We start from the raw sequence: 19,631 nt of genomic DNA on the forward strand, positions 1-19,631 counted from the left end.
GTGCCTCGTACTACAAACTATTAAGGGGACTGAGCTGTAAAACGAGACACAACACACTTATATGTAGGTTACTGCATGTCGTGAATGATCCAGTACTGGAACAAGCCAGCAAAAACTTTTCCATCTGATTTTACATAAGATCTTCACTGAGATGCAGACTGCAAAGAGACCAAACATGACACCATCTCCCTCCTGGCATCTTAACCAATACAGCTTGATGACCAATCTATCATAAACTCTGCTGCTCAACTAATCAACCTGTCCCCCCGCTATTCCCCGGCCTCTCCTCTCTGTCAATCTCTTCACTGGCTCCCAATTGCTCAGAGACTCCAGTTCAAAACCCTAACCATGACATACAAAGCCATTCACAACCTGTCTCCTCCATATATCTCCGACCTAGTCTCCCGTTACATACCTGCACGCAACCTCCGATCCTCACAAGATCTCCTGCTCTACTCCCCTCTTATCTCCTCCTCCCACAACCGTATACAAGATTTCTCCCGTGCTTCCGCCCTACTCTGGAACTGTCTACCCCAACGTATCAGACTCTCGCCTACTGTGGAAACCTTCAAAAGGAACCTGAAGACCCACCTCTTCCGACAAGCCTACAACCTGCAGTAACCACCGCTCCACCATACCGCTGCACGACCAGCTCTACCCTCACCTACTGTATCCTCACCATTCCTCGTAGATTGTGAGCCCTCGCGGGCAGGGTCCTCGCTCCGCCTGTACCAGTCGCTGTCACATTGTGTTCAAGATTATTGAAATTGTTCTTGTATTATACCCCCTTTTTCACATGTAAAGCGCCAGGGAATAAATGGCGCTATAATAATAAATAATAATAATAATAATAATAATAATAATGAGCGGCCATTTGTAGACATTGAAAGATCTGTTATCCCTACAAGTTAGTGTTGGCACTTCTACTCCATAAAAATATCTTTCAAGTTTAAGTAGGAGAGGGCAGCTGTTGTGGAGACCTTCTCTAAAAAGCTTCATGATGACCTTGAATTACCGGCTGCAAAGGTCCTTGACAGAGAGGTAACATCAAGTTCACAGGCCCCATATCTCCAACAGGACCCCTAACATTCAGGTCTGCTCATATGGGGGAAAGGGACTTTTTGGGCACCCCTAGGCACCAGGGTCCAGGTGTGACTGCAACCCCTTCATCCACAGTAATTACACTCCTGCTCCTACATGCCTTGGAGGAAGACAAGAACAGAATGCCTAAAGCCGTCAAGTTGAAATTTGAATACCTATAGAACTTCACCAAATGAGTGAATCTATGTATTGAAGGCCTTCTGCTGCCCATTACTGAGTTTAGAAGAGTGCTCTTAATGATTTTATAGCATTACTACCATTATTACTCAAAATATGCTGTACATCTGACCCTGGTGTCAAACTTGGGTGCCTCGGGCCTACGAGTTCTAGAGGCCCAACAAGTCTCAAGTCAAAACCCCTTTTAAATGCGCTAACAATATCCATCAAAAGAAAGTGAATAGGGTGAATTATACTCCATTCACATACTTTGGAAAAAAATCCACACATGCGGGAAAAAAATATCTGTGAGGATATTGAGCATGCTGATTACATTCATTGACTGTCAATAGGGCTAATCCTCATGTGGATCCAAGGTACATCCAAAACAGAAATTTGATCGTCAGCTTCAGATTTCTGCCATGGATCTTCTAAAATCTAATGGATTTACCACAGGCAAATATCCAATGTCTGAACTTAGCCTTAGTCCTCATTCACACATACACAACACGGATGTATCAGTGTGCTATCCATTCATGTCAAAGACCCACTCAGAAATATGTGAGTTTGGGTCCATGACTTAGACAAACCTCTTTGCAAAAAAAAAAGGGAACTTGTGAAAACAACCATAAGTCCGGGGCTATGAATTAAAAAGAAGGGTATGAAACGTATGAGAATAACCGATGTGTGAAGGAGGCCTAAGGGAAACTATAATTTCCAGCAGGTCATGAAATTCAACAGGTGTCCGAGCAGGCAGGGAATTTTAGCCTAATGTTACAAAAATGTTTAAGGTAGACCTACTACTATATTCTATCATCTACAAAACATATAGTGAATATAGTTCTTTGTAGAAGTTCAATATAAAATATTATAAATGGGGGGATGCCATAATCAATACTATACCTAATTATAAAAAAAAAAACACAAGAAAACTGACAATAGAATAATTCATAGAATAATTCATATCATGATTGCAAGAAATACAATGAAAAAGAGACAATTCAAATAATAGTAAATAAGCTACTAATATGAGTCAATGGGTGACAACTAGAGATGGAAGAATCGATTTGCCGAACTCTGGCTCATTGGCCAGGTTAGTAATCTGTAACCGCTGAACCGGAATGCTAATCTATGCAAGAGCCGGGTATGCCGGGAGGTAAGAAGATTCACAGGTCTCCCGTCCAGCAGCCACAGATTACTGACAAGACCGATGAACCGGAATCCAGCCAACCCCTGCTCCCATACTATGCCACCCTCCATAAATAGGACATTTCATTGGATTTTTTAACGTAAACCGAGTACCTCCTCCAATTGGCACTGTTCTACTGATTGTGTAAGAGTTTGTATTCTTTTTCTAGGCATTACTTCAAAGTTATGCTCTCCAGTAATAAAGGTGCACATTTTCCAATCAACCAACTGGGTATATACCAGAGAACTTCTCTGTGGGTTCGGCCATGTTTTCAGTGGCCAGCATCAGAGGAGAAAAAGCAAATACCCAGAGGTTTTGTGGTATATGACCAGTTGACTGAATGGAAAAAAATGCATTTTTATTTCCATGGGCCATAACTTTATGGGGCACAGAAGAAAAAGAAAAACTGTTCCAGAATCAAAGGAATAGCAGAAATTGGAGGAGGGGAAGCATTAACTGATAACAGATCTGCTTTAAATTACTCATCTGGCATTTAAAAAAAAAGGTCACAGCAAGACAGTTAATGATAAAAAAAAGCAATACTCGCCTGATCAGTTCCATGCCGATCCAGTGTCACCGCTTTGGTGGTCACTGTCAGACTCTATCTACTTCTCTGCATTGATGATGTCACATATAACCATGCAATGTTTGCAGCCAATCACTGACCTCAGCTTTAAATCATATGCTTGAAGTAAAAATTCTGCATCCTTCCCTAACTCTCGCACCCCTCCAAACTATCCTAAACTCTGCTGCCCAAGTAATCCACCTGTCCCCTCGCTATTCCCAGCCTCTCCCCTCTGTCAATCTGTTCACTGGCTCCCCATTGCCCAGAGACTCCAGTTCAAAACCCTAACCATGGCATACAAAGCCATCCACAACCTGTCTCCTCCATACATCTGTGACCTAGTCTCCCGGTACTTAACGGCACGCAAACTCCGATCCTCACAAGATCTCCTTCTCTACTCCCCTCTTATCTCCTCTTCCCACAATCGCATACAAGATTTCTCCTGTGCATCCCACCTACTCTGGAACTCTCTACCCCAACATATCAGACTCTCGCCTACCGTGGAAACCTTCAAAAGGAACCTGAAGACGCATCTCTTCCGACAAGCCTACAACCTGCAGCAACCCTCGCTCCACCATACTGCTACATGACCAGCCCTACCCTCACCTACTGTATCCTCACCCATCCCCAGTAGATTGTGAGCCCTCGCGGGCAGGGTCCTCTCTCCTCCTGTACCAGTCGCCGTCACATTTTAGTTCAAGATTATTGTAATTGTTCTTGTATGTGTACCCCTTTTTCACATGCAAAGCGACATGGAATAAATGGTGCTATGATAATAAATAAAAATAATAATAACTACATCATCTAACTGCTTTTCTATTTTTTTTTCCCTACTTCCTTTTTGATGACGCTTTGTTTGAGAATCCCAGCGCTACGGTTTGTGAGTAATGTGTACCTTCCTAAATTTTCCTTATGCTTACTGCTATAGTTTTGTTTTACTGCTGTAATGAATAACTTCTCTGTTATGTATTTACTGCCTTTCCAATGGAACAAATGTCATTTTTGTGGGCTTTCTGTTTGATTTCTAAAATTTCTATTAAGTTTCAGAACACGTTCAGTATGCTATACGTACCCTGATTTTGCAAGGTGTTTTTAGAAGCATTTACATTGCAAGACAATCGTGATCGATCAATATTAAAAACACTCATATCATTTTTGCAGCATAAACAGGCTGTCGATCACCCGATAAATGAGCAAAATGCTCGTTCATCAGATCAAAAGATCCTTGTTCTCAGGGGTGGATCTTACCGTGTAAGCAAGACTCATGCTACAGAGAACTAAGGCAGCCTATCCGCACTGAGCGATCTAGTATGGATCGTTCAGTGCACATAATTTACTTTGTTCTGCCTGTGTAAACAGACATTCAAATGACCACTGGTCGGTAAAAGTTTACCAATCGGCGGTAGTCTCGTGCCGCCGGTTGGTCAATGTAAACGGACCCTAGTCTTTTCTGTATTCCACTTTGAGAAGGTATACTCGTCTTTTATTGGCTTTAGTATACATGTGGCAGTTGTGAAAAGCAGAGCAGCAGACTGAGCCGCTAATAAAAAAGGGGTTAATTCATAATACGTCAAACTATCAGCAAGCAAATACATCTTGACAAAAAAATGTAATCCAACTCTCAGAAATTTCAAATATCCTGGCTTCATTCAAAGATGCTCTAAAACAATGGAAATCTTTGGGATAACTTCAGGTCAGGGCAATGCCACCCTTAGTCATAACATGAATAAGACAGGTAAAGTCTTACGGCAGCCATTGGCTAATGCAGCAGTTAGATGGTATGTGGTGGTATGGATCGCCAGTATGGCTTAGACATCATACCAGGTCACAGAAGATTTCTGTTGTAGTGGTAAGGGGTTTATCACGTTTGTTGCTTATGAGCCCGGGAACCTCTTGGTCCACCCTTAGCCCAGAAGTTGCAAGTCTACTGTTATAAGCTATTTTAGGCAAGTCATCTAGTTAGAGACTCCCAGCAGATGACAATTGATGTTCACTGAAACAATGAATACTATTGGATGTCCTTTGATTTCAATGTAAGAGCTATAATGTTGTGCTGTTCTTGTACTGGTGGTTGCTACAATCTGAAATGGGATTGTTCATACCAGATGATTCAACCCTTTCGCAACCCTGGGATTTTCCGTTTTTCATTTTCGTTTTTTGCTCCCCTTGTTCCCAGAGCCATAGCGTTTTTATTTTTTGGTCAATATGTCCGTGTGAGGGTTTCTTTTTTGCGGGACAAGTTGTACTTTTCAACGCCATTCCTAGTTTTACCATATCGTGTATGGGAAAACGGGAAAAAAATTCCAAGTGCAGTGAAATTGCAAAAAAAGTGCAATACCACAGATGTTTTTTTTTGTTTGTTTTTTTTACCACGTTCACTGAATGCTAAAACTGACTTGCCATTATCATTCTCCAGGTCATTATGAGTTCGTAGACACCAAACATGTATAGGTTCTTTTTTATTTAAGTGGTGAAAAAAAATTCCAAAGTTTGCTAAAAAAAAAAAAAAATGGCGCCATTTTCCAAGACCCGTAGCGTCTCCATTTTTCGGGATTTGGGGCTGGGTGAGGGCTTATTTTTTTGCGCGCCAAGCTGAAGTTTTTATTGATACCATTTAGGGGTAGATCCGATGTTTTGATCGCCCGTTATTGCATTTTATTGCAATGTTGCGGCGACCAAAAAATGTAATTCTGGCGTTTAGAATTTTTTTCTCGTTATGCCATTTACCGATCTGATTAATTATTTATTTATATTGATAGATCAGGCGATTCTGAATGCGGCGATACCAAATATGTGTATGTGGGTTTTTTTTATTATTATTTTATTTTGAATGGGGCGAAAGGGGGGTGATTTAAACTTTTATATTTTTTTAATTTTTTTAATATTTTTAAAAACATTTTTTTTTTAATTTTTGCTTGCTTCTATAGTCTCCATGGGAGACTAGAAGCAGCACTTGTCTGATCGCCTCTGCTACATAGAGATGATCAGCAGATCACCTCTATGCAGCAGAAATGGTCCTGTGCTATGAGCACCGACCACTAGGTGGCGCTCATAGCGATCAGCTCATGACAACCACTGGAGTCTGCTGCAGACCCAGGGTTGTCATGCCCATGCATCGGTGACCCGCGATCACATGAAGGGGTCACCGATGGGCGGGGTAAGTGACGCGCTTCCAGCGCGGCGATGTTAAATGCCGCTGTCAGAGATTGACAGCGGCATTTAACATGTTAACAGCCGCGGGTGGATCGCCAAAACCAGGAGTGGGTGAAAAGTGTAAAAGTGGTGACGTGTTTCTATTATACTTTTCCACTGATTGTTCCATTCCTGGTTTTGGCTTACAAATACTGATGTAAAAGACTGACCAAATGCTGAACATGTGAACGTGGCCTAAGAGTCACTGGCAATAAAACAACCATGCCCAGGATATTGGAAGCAGTATTAATTGAATTAATTTAATCTGATACTATTTATTTTATGAATTTAGTTTTTCTTTGAGTCCCGTTTCGTTGACTACATTAGTTCCGGGCCACTAGTACATTATCTACAGCTTTGGCTCATTTCGCTTTTTTACTTAGACTATTCAGAAGCCTCCAAAATTGTATTACACATGTGAATTTATGGCTTGCCAAAAACCCATAAATGAATCACTTAGCAGACGAGATGAGGGAATACCAAGATTGTGACCTGCAATAGAAAGGGAAAAGAAGACGTAGACTTGAAAGAGAACAGTTTTGCAACAATGAAAAGTGATTCATTCTATACAGTTACTAAATTAAGTTGAATGATCCTGAATGATGATACTTAATGAACTTTGTACACATTTTTGTACCATTTTTTATTTCTGACAAATAATTTCACCATAAAATTGTTGAGTAAAGCAATACTTTGAGTAACAATAGTTAACTGCAGAAATAAGAAGTACATATAACTCGGTAAGTTACGAAGTTAGTGACTTAAATCACACCGAATGGCAGAGTCAAACTGGCACATTTATCAAGTTTAGGTTTATATTTCAGTCAGGTGAGCTGCTGTGACACCATAAATAAAGTCTACTCAGGAAGGATGCTGTGACATCACTAGTGGGTGTTTGTTAGGTAACTACTCTGACATCAGAACTATTACAGTCAAAAAAAGCATTTGAGTAAAGGAGTAGACCAATGGTCTGATTAGGTTCAGTGGCTAATTAAAGGAAATCTGTCAGAAAATTCAACTCCTACCCAAACCCATATATATCGGCATACAGATCTTTGAAATGTAAATCCACCTTTATATCTTCTATCTGATGCTGCATTCCTGAAAAGTTAGAGTTTTCATTTATATGCAAAGGAGGTTTTATGTTCTCTCGGCATGGCAGAACATTTCTCAAGCCTCTTGGTCCGGAAGTTGTTTTCCCGTACAACATCTCTTTAGGTTGTTTGATAGGTCACTGTCTGATTTCCTTGTATGGTGCTTATTGTCACATGACAGTGAGCAATTAAACAAGTTACACAGGCTGATCCTGGACGAGAAAACAATGTCAGGAAGCAGTGGCTTGTAAGGTCTCTGTCATGCCCAGAGTAATTAACACCTCATTTGCAAAAAAAGTGAAAATGCTAATTTCTCGGGTATGCAGCAACAGATAGAAGATGTAAAGGCATCAATGGATTTACATTGCAGAAATCTGCATGCCCATATGTGTAGATTGAGGAGGTTGATCTTACTGATCTATTCTGATTAATTACATGTGCATTTATTCATCTTTTTACCTGTTTAGTGGACATTTAAAAAACAACCTTACATGTTATATATGCAAGTAGTAAAGTAGCTGATTGCATGAAAATAATCAGCTGTATCTCCCCTCTCCCATGTACACCTGTCCATTGACGTCTGGGAGGATAAGATGACAGCATCGAGTTGTGATCTTTCTATACGATGTCACTTGCAGCTTCATACCCCCATATCTTCTCACTTTTGACATTCACAAAGTATAACCTTTAAAGAAATTAAAATTAGGGCTGTACCAGGAATATTTTAGCTATAATGTTGAGCCTGGAATCCATTTAAAGTTAAAATTCTAGGCTTTAACATAATGATATAATAAGATAATATCTAAGGTCATGATGTATACATACAGTGCCTACAACTAGTATTCAACCCCCTGCAGATTTAGCTGGTTTGATAAGATGCAAATAAATTAGAGCCTTCAAACTGCAAACGAGAGTAGCTTTTATGAACAGAAGTATAAATCTTACAAACCAAAAAGTTATGTTGCTCAGTTGAATTTTATTAAATTTTAAACATAAAAGTGTGGGTCAATTATTATACAACCCCTATGTTTAATATTTTGTGGAATAACCCTTGTTTGCAATTACAGCTAATAATCGTCTTTTATAAGACCTGATCAGGCCGGCACAGGTCTGTGGAGTTATCTTGGCCCACTCCTCCATGCAGATCTTCTCCAAGTTATCTAGGTTCTTTGGGTGTCTCATGTGGACTTTATTCTTGAGCTCCTTCCACAAGTTTTCAATTGGGTTAAGGTCAGGAGACTGACTAGGCCACTCCAACACCTTGACTTTTTCCCTCTTGAACCAGGCCTTGGTTTTCTTGGCTGTGTGCTTTGGGTCGTTGTCTTGTTGGAAGATGAAATTACGACCCATCTTAAGATCCTTGATGGAGGAGCGGAGGTTCTTGGCCAAAATCTCCAGGTAGGCCGTGCTATCCATCTTCCCATGGATGCGGACCAGATGGCCAGGCCCCTTGGCTGAGAAACAGCCCCACAGCATGATGCTGCCACCACCATGCTTGACTGTAGGGATGGTATTCTTGGGGTCGTATGCAGTGCCATCCAGTCTCCAAACGTCACGTGTGTGGTTGGCACCAAAGATCTCGATCTTGGTCTCATCAGACCATAGAACCTTGAACCAGTCTGTCTCAGAGTCCTCCAAGTGATCATGAGCAAACTGTAGACGAGCCTTGACATGACGCTTTGAAAGTAAAGGTACCATACAGGCTCGTCTGGAACGGAGACCATTGCGGTGGAGTACGTTACTTATGGTATTGACTGAAACCAATGTCCCCACTGCCATGAGATCTTCCCGGAGCTCCTTCCTTGTTGTCCTTGGGTTAGCCTTGACTCTTCGGACAAGCCTGGCCTCGGCACGGGAGGACACTTTCAAAGGCTGTCCAGGCCGTGGAAGGCTAACAGTAGTTCCATAAGCCTTCCACTTACGGATGATGCTCCCAACAGTGGAGACAGGTAGGCCCAACTCCTTGGAAAGGGTTTTGTACCCCTTGCCAGCCTTGTGACCCTCCACAATCTTGTCTCTGATGGCCTTGGAATGCTCCTTTGTCTTTCCCATGTTGACCATGTCTGAGTGCTGTTCACAAGTTTGGGGAGGGTCTTAAATAGTCAGAAAAGGCTGGCAAAAGAGATCTTTAATCCACACATGTGAAGCTCATTATTCTTGGTGCCTGAACTACTTCTTAATACTTTAGGGGGACGAAACAGAATTCTTGTGGTTTGAGGGGTTGAATAATAAATGACACTCTGAATTAACTTTTAACGTTTTTTTAAAAAAACAAAAAACAAAAACAAAAACAAAATTTCCTGCAGTGCATTTCCCACTTCCAGGCTGATCTACAGTACAAATGTCACAATGCCAAGTTAATTCCGCATGTGTCAACCAGCTAAATCTGCAGGGAGTTGAATACTACTTGTAGGCACTGTATATCCTTAGTGAAAAGGTTAAGTATCACACATAATATTTAAAGGGAACCTGAAAGCTGATACATGCTGCCAAATCCACAGGCAGCATGTATTAGACACTGGCTATATGATCTCAGCCAGGTATGTTGGACTCTGAGAAGCTGTGACGTATCAGAGAAATATATACTCTAAAAGACACTGGGGACTGAACTGCACAGGAGACTAGTCGGACAGGAGGGTCCCTGTGGCTTCTACCTGCCCGCTCCCCTGGAGTGATAGATCTCTCCTTACACATGCACACAGGGAGAGACCTGGCAGTCACTGGCAGTGGGCGGAGAAGTCGTCACGGACCTACCTGTCTGACTAATCTCCTGCAGTTTGATCCCTGGCCATTTTTTTTATTGTATGTTTTTCTTTGAAAGACGCAGCGTTTCAGAGTCAAACCTATCTGGCTGAAATCATGCAGCCAGTGTCTGATACATGCTGCCCATCGAAAGAGCAGCATGCGTCAGCTGTCAGGTTCCATTTAAAAAAGGTTTTCATAGGCTCATAGGCTTTCTCTGTGTAAAATTAACAAAATCAGTATTACTTACCCTTTGACTCCCCGGTCTTTGTTGATGTCAAGTATTCAGAACAAGATCCCTAAGACCAGTGAATGTCTGCAGTGGTCACATCACATGCTTCAGTCATGACATCACCATTGCTGCCATGTCAATAAAGTCCAAGAGCAGCATTATGCATTTACGTATGCATTAAAAATTAAACAAGGAAAACACCTTTAATCATCAACAAAATTGTATTAAATATGATATGTCATATTCCTCATGCCGCTATGAGGCTTGGAGAGTATATATTCCTTTTGTTTAATGTTGGCTGCATCACAGTTTTACATGATGAGTACAATTTTAACAACCTGATTGTATCTTATATTTTGTTATCTTATCCGGGTGAGCAGTTACAGAAATAGTTTCTGCTGAAGAAATTTATGCAAAATGAGTGTATAATATAACCCCAAGTATTGCTTTTACTATCGCTTTTTGATTGATCTGGAGAGATAGAAAGGCAATGGGGCAGATATGCTATAGATAGATTACATGTATGGTAATTGGAATTATTACAAAAACTCATAAGTAACATGTCTTTATTAACTATAAGTATATTACACAATAGCCCAGCTACGCCCCCTCAAACGGATTTTCCCCAAGAATTCTCAATAAATACAACTTGTGGAGGACATGGAGATCATTCATTCAGAAGTTACTCTCTTTGGGGCTCATTCACCGAGGTGTGGATTAGAAAGAAAGGAAATCATCAGAAGGAATGGATTGTACAAGTAAGTGAAACTTACTGGACATGCTGAAAGTATTTGAGAAGTATCGCACACGAGGAGCTCTGCTGCTTCTACACAGTGCATTACATAATAGGAAATGCTCAGTTAACCCTGCAGACTTAAGGTTATCTAGCATGACCATGTGAAATTCTCCGAATATCTATCACCTTATGCTTAAATTGCTTATAATTTCCAATAATTCATTAATTCCCCATTTATTATTCATTTCATTGATCTTAGTTATGTTATGTTGTCAAAGTGATTCAAAGCATTACATGTCATGTATTGGAACCCTAAAATTTTGTGGTGGCTTCTATAAAACCAGAAACAAATGCTTATGTTCAATTCTGCAAGTTGAGTTATCTGTTATTCAAAGGGGCAAATAAAGCAATGGATTATACATCTTCTACCTTTTATATAGTATTTGGTCATGTCAACACAAACCAGGAGCCATTGTGTTAATGGAAAGTGTTCAGAGGATGTGTAGATGGAAATGTTCTTGAGACATAGAAAATACTTCTTTGCAGTTGTGAATTTCTTAACAAAAGACATTATTTCCTATTACAGGCTCTGCATCATCTGTATGGCTCCTGGCTTATTTGGTAATAACTGCAATATTACCAATTGTGTCGTCAGCACCTACATCCCCCAACTATCACTCTACCAGTCAATCTAAAGGAGGACTTGAGAATGTGGCAAATGTCTTAGTAACGGAGACGGGCAAGCTGTGCTCTGAGGTGAGTGTCCCCAGATTATATATCCCTGTGGGTAGAAAATGCCATATTTTTCTATTGTTATCATAGCTTATTTTACCATTAAATATCTGTTTCTTTGTGGGGATATTTTAGGATTCCCGTTAGTAAAACACTTATGTCAGTTCAGCATCCTCAGGTCACATCTTGATTTATATTTTACCCTTTAAGCACTTCTACATCAACTGCTGGGATATAGGCAGATCCCTGTATGATTAGCCTCGAGGCAGTATGGCTCCTCCTGGGCACTTCTGTACAATGAACCATTGGTTGCCATATGTACAGAACAAAATGCCTCTAAAGGAGAAAACTGCCATCCATACAGCATTAGATGGTGCATGCCATGATTTTTCTCTGTTGTTTAAGTGCGAATCCTCAGGTATGATATAAGCCTATGTGCCTCTATAGAAGCCCTATTACAGAGCTAAGCAAAATAGGGCATGTACGGCACATGTCGGAAGCGGGTGTATGGAGCGGGCTCATTCAGCGAACCCGCCCCATACCCAGCAGGTGATGGCTGTGTATTACAGCCAGGACCTGCCCCTAACAACAGTGGATGGAGCAATTTTTTTCCAGTTTTACAGTACGCTATGTGGTAAAATGAATGGTGGCATTCAAAAGTACAACTCGTCCCGCACAAAAACAAGCCATCATATGGCTATGTGGATAGAAAAATAAAAGTTATGGGTTCTGGGAAGAATGGGAGGAAAAAAAACAGAAACGCAAAGATGGGAAATGAAGGAGTTAAAAGAGCTCTAAACCTAAAATGAACAGATATCTTGCATGCAGAGCTTCTAATATCAGCCATAAATAAGTATGTAAAAGCATCTGGAGGATCTAAGAGCTTCTATGGTCAGTTTCACCCCAGCTGATAACAGGAAACAATACCGACTCAGACTCCACACCAAACTATAGTGTAAGAGATAGAATTCCCACAGAAACTTTTCATCTGACTGTTTTGACTAATACTTGTCTCTATACAATTGAACTAGCTTTTCCTGTACGTCTTTGCCAGTAAAATGAGTATTCATATGTGTCTCAGCTTTGGGGTGAGATACACACGAGTACTCCCTGGGGTGTTCAGGCAGCTAAGCACATCTCCTGTGTCGCTGTCTACCGAATACTTCACAATTGTGTCATTTCTGCTCATTATGATGCATTCAGTCTTTTACCCCGAAATACACGTTCCAGCAGATTTTTATGTTTTGGACTTAGATGTTCTTTAGTGGTCCAAGTTGTTCATTTGTTTTGTAAAAAAAATGTTGCTCTTTTAAGAAGTTTTGTTGCTGTAAGAATAAAATATAATGTGAAATCAGATGCACGAAATAGGCCTCATTTATCAAAGCAAACAGAAAACAGGCCCTGTTTCCCCGAGCAACCAATCAGTGTTCAGCTTTTATTTTTTAAACTGCTTTGGTAAAATAAAAGCTGCTCTGTGATTGGTTGCTATGGACAACAATGTCATATTTTTGATAAATGTGGCCCATGGTCGTTACGGGTCAATACGTTTCCGTAAAAGACATTACACACAATTTGCCTGTTTACGAATTGATTGAATTAACCAATTTTAGTGAATATATTCCTCATGCAGCACAGCAGAACACTATTCAGTATTACTTATAATGGGGTCACTTACTCTTTATCTAAGTTTAAATATTTTCTGTGTTTTTCTTGTAGATCTGCAAAACTCCCAACCTATGCGGTAGCAGTGTTGAACATTTATTAAGAATAGACATGAAGCTCCCAGAAATTAAAGACATCGAGTCTGGATGTCTAAGCACAAAATTCAATAAGGTACAAAAACATTAATGTTATTATGTCTAATGTAATATAATAAAGGCTTTGAAAAGTGTCTAAAAAAACAGGCCTGGAAATCTCATTTTCACCCAAAATAAAAATTTAAATGGTAAAATAATTTTTCATTTTAATGGACTGAGCAGGGGACAGTGCTGCCATCTCTGATACTTAAAGGCATTGTCCGGCCTTAGGCTACAAGTCTGCAGTTTCCCTATGTGACTGCAGACTTGTGAATCCTCAGATTGCGCGCACTGTGTTCTGTAAGGATTCTCCAATGCTGGCGCTGGGACAGGATCGCGTGTGACCGCAAGTATGTGATTGCATACATGCAGTCACATGTCTACTAGACTGTTTCCGGCCTCGTTCAATGCAAGTGTATTGAGCGAGGCCGGACCCAGCCTAGTTGAAATAATGTTGCTGGAAGTATACAAATCACATACTTGCGGTCACGCCGTAACCGGAGAGCCTCACAGCGCGCAACACATAGAGTGACTGCAGACTTATAGCCAAAGGCCGGACAACCCCTTTAAACCCCTTTAAACAGGAAAAAATATCTTGAGTTACTAAAGCTGGCCATACACATTAGATGGCAGTCGGTGAGCGATGCTTTTGCCGATCGTTTAGCCGACAGTCATCTCAGCCGACTCTCCCATACACAAGAGGGCTCATTTGTCCAAGCGCTCCTGTGTTCTCTATGAGAAAGCCCCCTGGTTATTTGTCAGGCGACGGCTTATCTCCAGGAGAACAATGAGATCAGCAGTGTTAAATCAGACATCTTTCCCGACCATCAGTAGGCCGAATATGTCGATATCGGTAGACTTGGCTAACATTAGTCTAATATGTATGGGGCTTTAACTGGTCAATGTGATAAAGTTGTGTGATGACATCTGGCAGCCACAAGGCAACCTCTTTAGATGGGAACTTACCTCTCTAGGACTTGCCTCTATAGGACTTGAGTTTACAAGTTTAAAGGGCCAGCAGGATCCAGCACTAATTAAAAATAGCCATAAAAGATGGGATGTGTGTTCACCCAATATAGAGGCTTATCCCTAAATGTATATTGCAAAAAACAAAACTGAAAAGCACTTGAAATAAATGCACAAGTGAAGGTTGCTGTGACTGCATTGCACTAGCATAGAAACAAATACAACCGCACATGGCGCACACTAAGGTATATGTGAACTTTGAATCTATGAATTTTGTACTGTACCACTGTCACCTAGACTATACGTATAAATTTAAGGTAGCTACTACACAATTTGATCAATTTGTGTGAGCCCATCTGCCAGCAGCTCTTAACTCTAAGATATAACTGTCCTGAGCCTAGTCCTATACATTTAATTTGTTTCTATGAATTCTAGTGCAATGCAATCACAGAAACTTGCAAATGTATATGTATTTCATTTTGCTAGGATGTGCTTGTTAGTTTAATTTTTTTACTTTTTTAATTGTGTGCAACGTATGCTTTCACTAAGAACATCATTGGCTGGGGTGTCTCAGAACCTCTAATGTTTAGTAGAAAAAAATAGCAAATGCTCTGTACAAACATAGCATGTAACACATTTATTTCTCATTAGGAAAAATGTCTGCCCAAAATCTACAGTGATTTTCTGAAGTTCCAGACATATTTGGATTTTCTAAAGGAATCTATGCCAAGCAGTAAAAACATCATTGAGTTTATACAAGTCAAGTCCATCAATTTGGCAAACACCATCAAACATGTAAGTTTCTTTTATTCATTAAAATATTAAATTATTTTTGATTTTAAACAAATTGAAGCGGAGGCAGAGGCATATCTAGGAGGGCTGGCGGCACATACGTAGAATGGTGCGATGGCCACTTTTTAACGCTAGGGCAGTGAAATAAATCTGTAACCCAGTTAAGCAAAGTCTAGCTACAACTGAAACTACAATAAAAACCACATCATTATGCAGGAGTCATGTCTTCTGATCTTGATAGTTACATTCAGTATAATTACCCCTCCATTTATCTTGTAGTTTCATTCTGCATAAAATATGCAGTTTTGTAATTACTGAAAAATGTGCAATCCCCAATGAAACTAACAATTTCACTCAACATAAACCCTCCTAAAACTATATGGAGGACTAAAATACTCTATTTCTCTGTTGTAAGCAGCAGTGCGTGTAATCAGAAATTGTTAACTTTCGATTAGTAATAATGTCTTCATGCTATATTTGCTTCGCTTGTTGATAAGATTAAGCTTGAGACCTAGACTCTGCAGAAAGTACCGATTTTATCCCCCTCATCCTTTTACAATAATTCAGTAAATGGTGCCTCTTCTGCATTAGCTCCATTAGTGGTCACCTACTCTAGATACCCCATATCCTGTCTCTCTTGGAAACCACTCAAACTTCTACATGTAATTTTAGAAAGTTACAACAGTTTATGGGAAGGTTTTCATTAATAATGCTACAACTAGGAATTGCTATTTGCGATATTCCATAATATAATATCTAATATTGAATCTAAGCCTTGTTGATTGTTTCCTTATGATTAAAACCCGTCACTTTTACTGTATTTCAGATAGTAGAAAATCCTTCAGAAGACAAGGAAGACACCACTACAGGCATTACAGTGGATGACTTAAAGTCTAAAGATCCATGGAACCAAAATCTTACAAGCTATATCATTCTGCAATCCTTCAAGGAGTACATGGAGAAGACAGCTCGAGCTCTACGTAACAGCGTAAAAGTCTCTAAATGACGGAAATCCCTCCCCATTACTACTATGTAGTGAAAATCTGCTGTTCTATTTTCAGAACATTCACTGAGATTTATGTTGTTAAATGTTAATTATTTTATTTATAGTCTATTTTATAATTACTTCTATTTAAATATTTATATTTTTGTAATATTAATAATTATGGTGTAATGATTTATTTATTTGACTTTACTTGTACGTTGTGTTTTATCTTGTATAATGGCTTTTTCCAACTTGTCAAGTCATTGTTGCCTAGTCGAGCGGTCTGTAATGTCAATATGTTCACACTATGTATGGAATGTTTACAAAGAAAATGCTGATTGTATCCAGACTTCTATCGACCAGACATACCTCTTTTTGGCATAAGTCAGGCAGATATGTCTTTTTATTTTTTTCACTTTAATAAACACTGAATACGCTGTTAAAGAAGGCACAGCAACATCTTTTCTTTCCCTACTGACATGTTCCCGTTGAATTATTACCGAGTTAGCCGATGATCTTTAAAGGGGTTGTCCACTACTGGACTTTGCAGCTATAAAGGCACCCATGCATTTCTAAAATACAGTAGTTTGAAGTGTGTCTGTTTGAAGTGTGTCTGTTAGAAAATTTGCCTATTCATCCCAGAAGAGTATTTGTGAGGTCAGATAAGAGGGCCTTTCAATCATATCATAAATGTGTTCAATAGAGTTGAGGTCACAACTCTGAGGACCAGTCAAGTTCTTTCCTTTATGGACCTTGCTTTCTGCACTGGGGCACAGCCATGCTGGTATACAAAACAGCCTTTCCCAAACTGTTTGCACAAAGTTTTTGTTTAGTATCTTTGTATGCTGAAGAATTAAAGACTATGTAGACCTTTGCAAAGACTTTTTTTTAGTTAATTTTCTTTTTTAATGCCAGGTTAAGCAATTTTCTAAAGTCTTCATTAAACAGTGTCTATATGTCCTTTGTTTAGCTGAGAGATCTGCAAAAAGATACATATTTATTAGAGCTCCAGTTCCTAGCAGATCTCTGCTCCCTACCTGCCTTACCTTAGTGTTAGAGATAGCAGAAGGGAGAGGGAAATGGTTGCACAAAGATCTGCAGTGCGGTTAAGGGAAGTATCTAAAGTTTTATGGATAAAGTATTATGGAAAACAGAAAATTAGGCTATAGACAAGGAAGAAAGGACAAAGGGAGGTAATAAGTTCTGGAGATGTGCTGATACATTAAAGTAAAGACTGCAGCACCCTATATACACACAGACCTCATATCGAGCATGTATGACAAGGATGGACACTCCTACAGGAGAAAAATCAGAAACTTCGATTAGGCTGTAAACAGTATATCAGAGAGTCTGAAAGTGAATGAAGGAATTAGGATTGCAGGCAGAAACTTAAAAATATTTTTTTCCTTGTCAACAGTGCCCATAGACTTTAAGATTTCCCTTTACGGGAACTAAGAGGCCCATACGAACCCCTGAAAAAACAACCTAATAACTAGTGTTGAGCGATACCTTCCGATATCAGGAAATATCGGATCGGATTGGATTGGGCCGATACCCAAAAAGTATCGGATATCGCCGATTCCGATACCGGAAGCCAATGCAAGTCAATGGGACACAAATATCGGAAAAATAAACCCTATCTTTCCTTGTAGGTTAATTCTACATGAAGGAAAACAACTAACAATAATGGAGAATGTATTGGGGGAGGTGGTTGCCCAAATCGATGGGAACAGTGCTCACAGTGAAACATGAAAAGCCGGCAATTCAGCAGCGGCATACACCGGTACCTGACAATTTATAACAGAAAGAATAGAGCTTCACACATAGATTAGATAGATAGAAACATGTCAGTCACATATATATGAAGTACAGTGATAGTGTTGGTTACTGTACTTGTCATTTAGTGTAAAGGATATATTTAAAAAAATATTAGTGTTTTCATGCATAGTCTCTTTAAAAAAGCCGGCCTGCAATTCAGCATCGGTACCCGACAATTTAGAACAGAAAGAATAGAGCATCACACTTAGATTAGATATATAGAAACATGTCAGTCGCATATATAATAAGTACAGCGATAGTCTTGGTTACTGTACTTGTCATTTAGTGTTAAAATAAAGGATTTATTGGCGTGGGGTTCCCCTTAATTTTAGTCTCTAGCGGAGGTTAAGCAGACGGCTGGGGCAGATGTTTGAAGCCTGGGAAGAGGGTAATACCCACGGAGCTTCCCAGGCAACTAATATCAGCCCCCAGCTGAATACCTAGCCTTTACTAGCTATTAAAATGGGGGACCCCCCCAAAAAAATGACGTGGGGTCCCCCCTATTTTAATAGCTAGCAAAGGCTAGGCAGACAGCTGGGGGCTGATATTAATAGCCCAGGAAGGGTGCCATGAATATTGGCCCCCTCCCAGGCTAGAAACACCAGCCGTCAGCCGCCCCAGAAATGGCGCATCCATAGGATGTGCCAATTCTGGCACTTAGCCTCGCTCTTCCCACTGCCCTGTAGCGGTGGCAGTGGGGTAATAGGGCTGGGGTTGATGTCAGCTTATAATGTCAGCTGACATCAAGCCCAGGTTAGTAATGGAGAGGCGTCTATAAGACATCCCCATTACTAGCCCCATAGTGAAAGTTAAAAAAACACAAACACCCAGAATAAAGTCCTTTAATTGAAATAAACACACAATTCTTTATTGTTCTAAATTAAACCATACTTACCATCACGCCCATTCCAGCTGAAGCCAACGATCTCCTGCAATAAAAGAAAAATAATAAACCAACATCATCCTTACCTTTCCATGGTTCCCAGGACAGCTCCAGCTCTGCTACATCGAGATGACAGGCTGGATCGCAGCAGAAAGCTGCCATCCAGCCTGTCATCCCGCAGACAGTCTTTAACAGGAACCACCACCAGGAACCGGGAGTAGTGGTCCACTATTGTCAGGTCATAGACGTAGCCCAACCGGCTTGGAGCCAATTTCACATGGTCCAGAGCTACCAGCTCAAGAGGCTGCCTGGTGACGATGGGCCTCAAGGGTGTCTTCTGGCTGGCGTACGCGATCACCCTTTCTCTTCCCTGTTGGTTCTGTGACAGTACGGCTCCCAGCCCCACATTGCTGGCGTCTGTGTGGAGGATAAAAGGCTGGCCATAATCGGGGTAGGCCAGGATCTCATCCCCCATGAGGGCCATCTTCAGCTGGCGGAAGGACTCCTCTTCCGGCTTGTCCCACTTGAAGGGTGGCTTTTGGCTTCTGGTCTTAGATTCTCCTATAAGGAGGTCCTGCATAGGCGCTGCCATCTTGGTGAACCCGTGGATGAACCTTCGGTAGTAGCCTACCAACCCGAAGAACTGCCTCAC

The 19,631-nt window shown here is 40.5% G+C and overlaps 1 protein-coding gene across 1 annotated transcript; it reads left to right on the forward strand.

Moving 5' to 3' along the window:
* The first annotated feature begins 11,016 nt into the window (after positions 1 to 11,016).
* Positions 11,017 to 16,299, forward strand: IL6 (interleukin 6). Its single transcript, XM_073676541.1, has 5 exons — positions 11,017 to 11,029; positions 11,594 to 11,763; positions 13,456 to 13,572; positions 15,153 to 15,296; positions 16,120 to 16,299. Exons 1-5 carry the CDS (start codon positions 11,017 to 11,019, stop codon positions 16,297 to 16,299), a joined length of 624 nt encoding a protein of 207 aa, XP_073532642.1.
* Positions 16,300 to 19,631: the final 3,332 nt, after the last annotated feature.

Source organism: Phyllobates terribilis, unplaced genomic scaffold (genome assembly GCF_046119375.1).
Source record: "Phyllobates terribilis strain yellow unplaced genomic scaffold, ASM4611937v1 Scaffold_4__5_contigs__length_816908805, whole genome shotgun sequence".
Lineage (NCBI taxonomy): Eukaryota > Metazoa > Chordata > Amphibia > Anura > Dendrobatidae > Phyllobates > Phyllobates terribilis.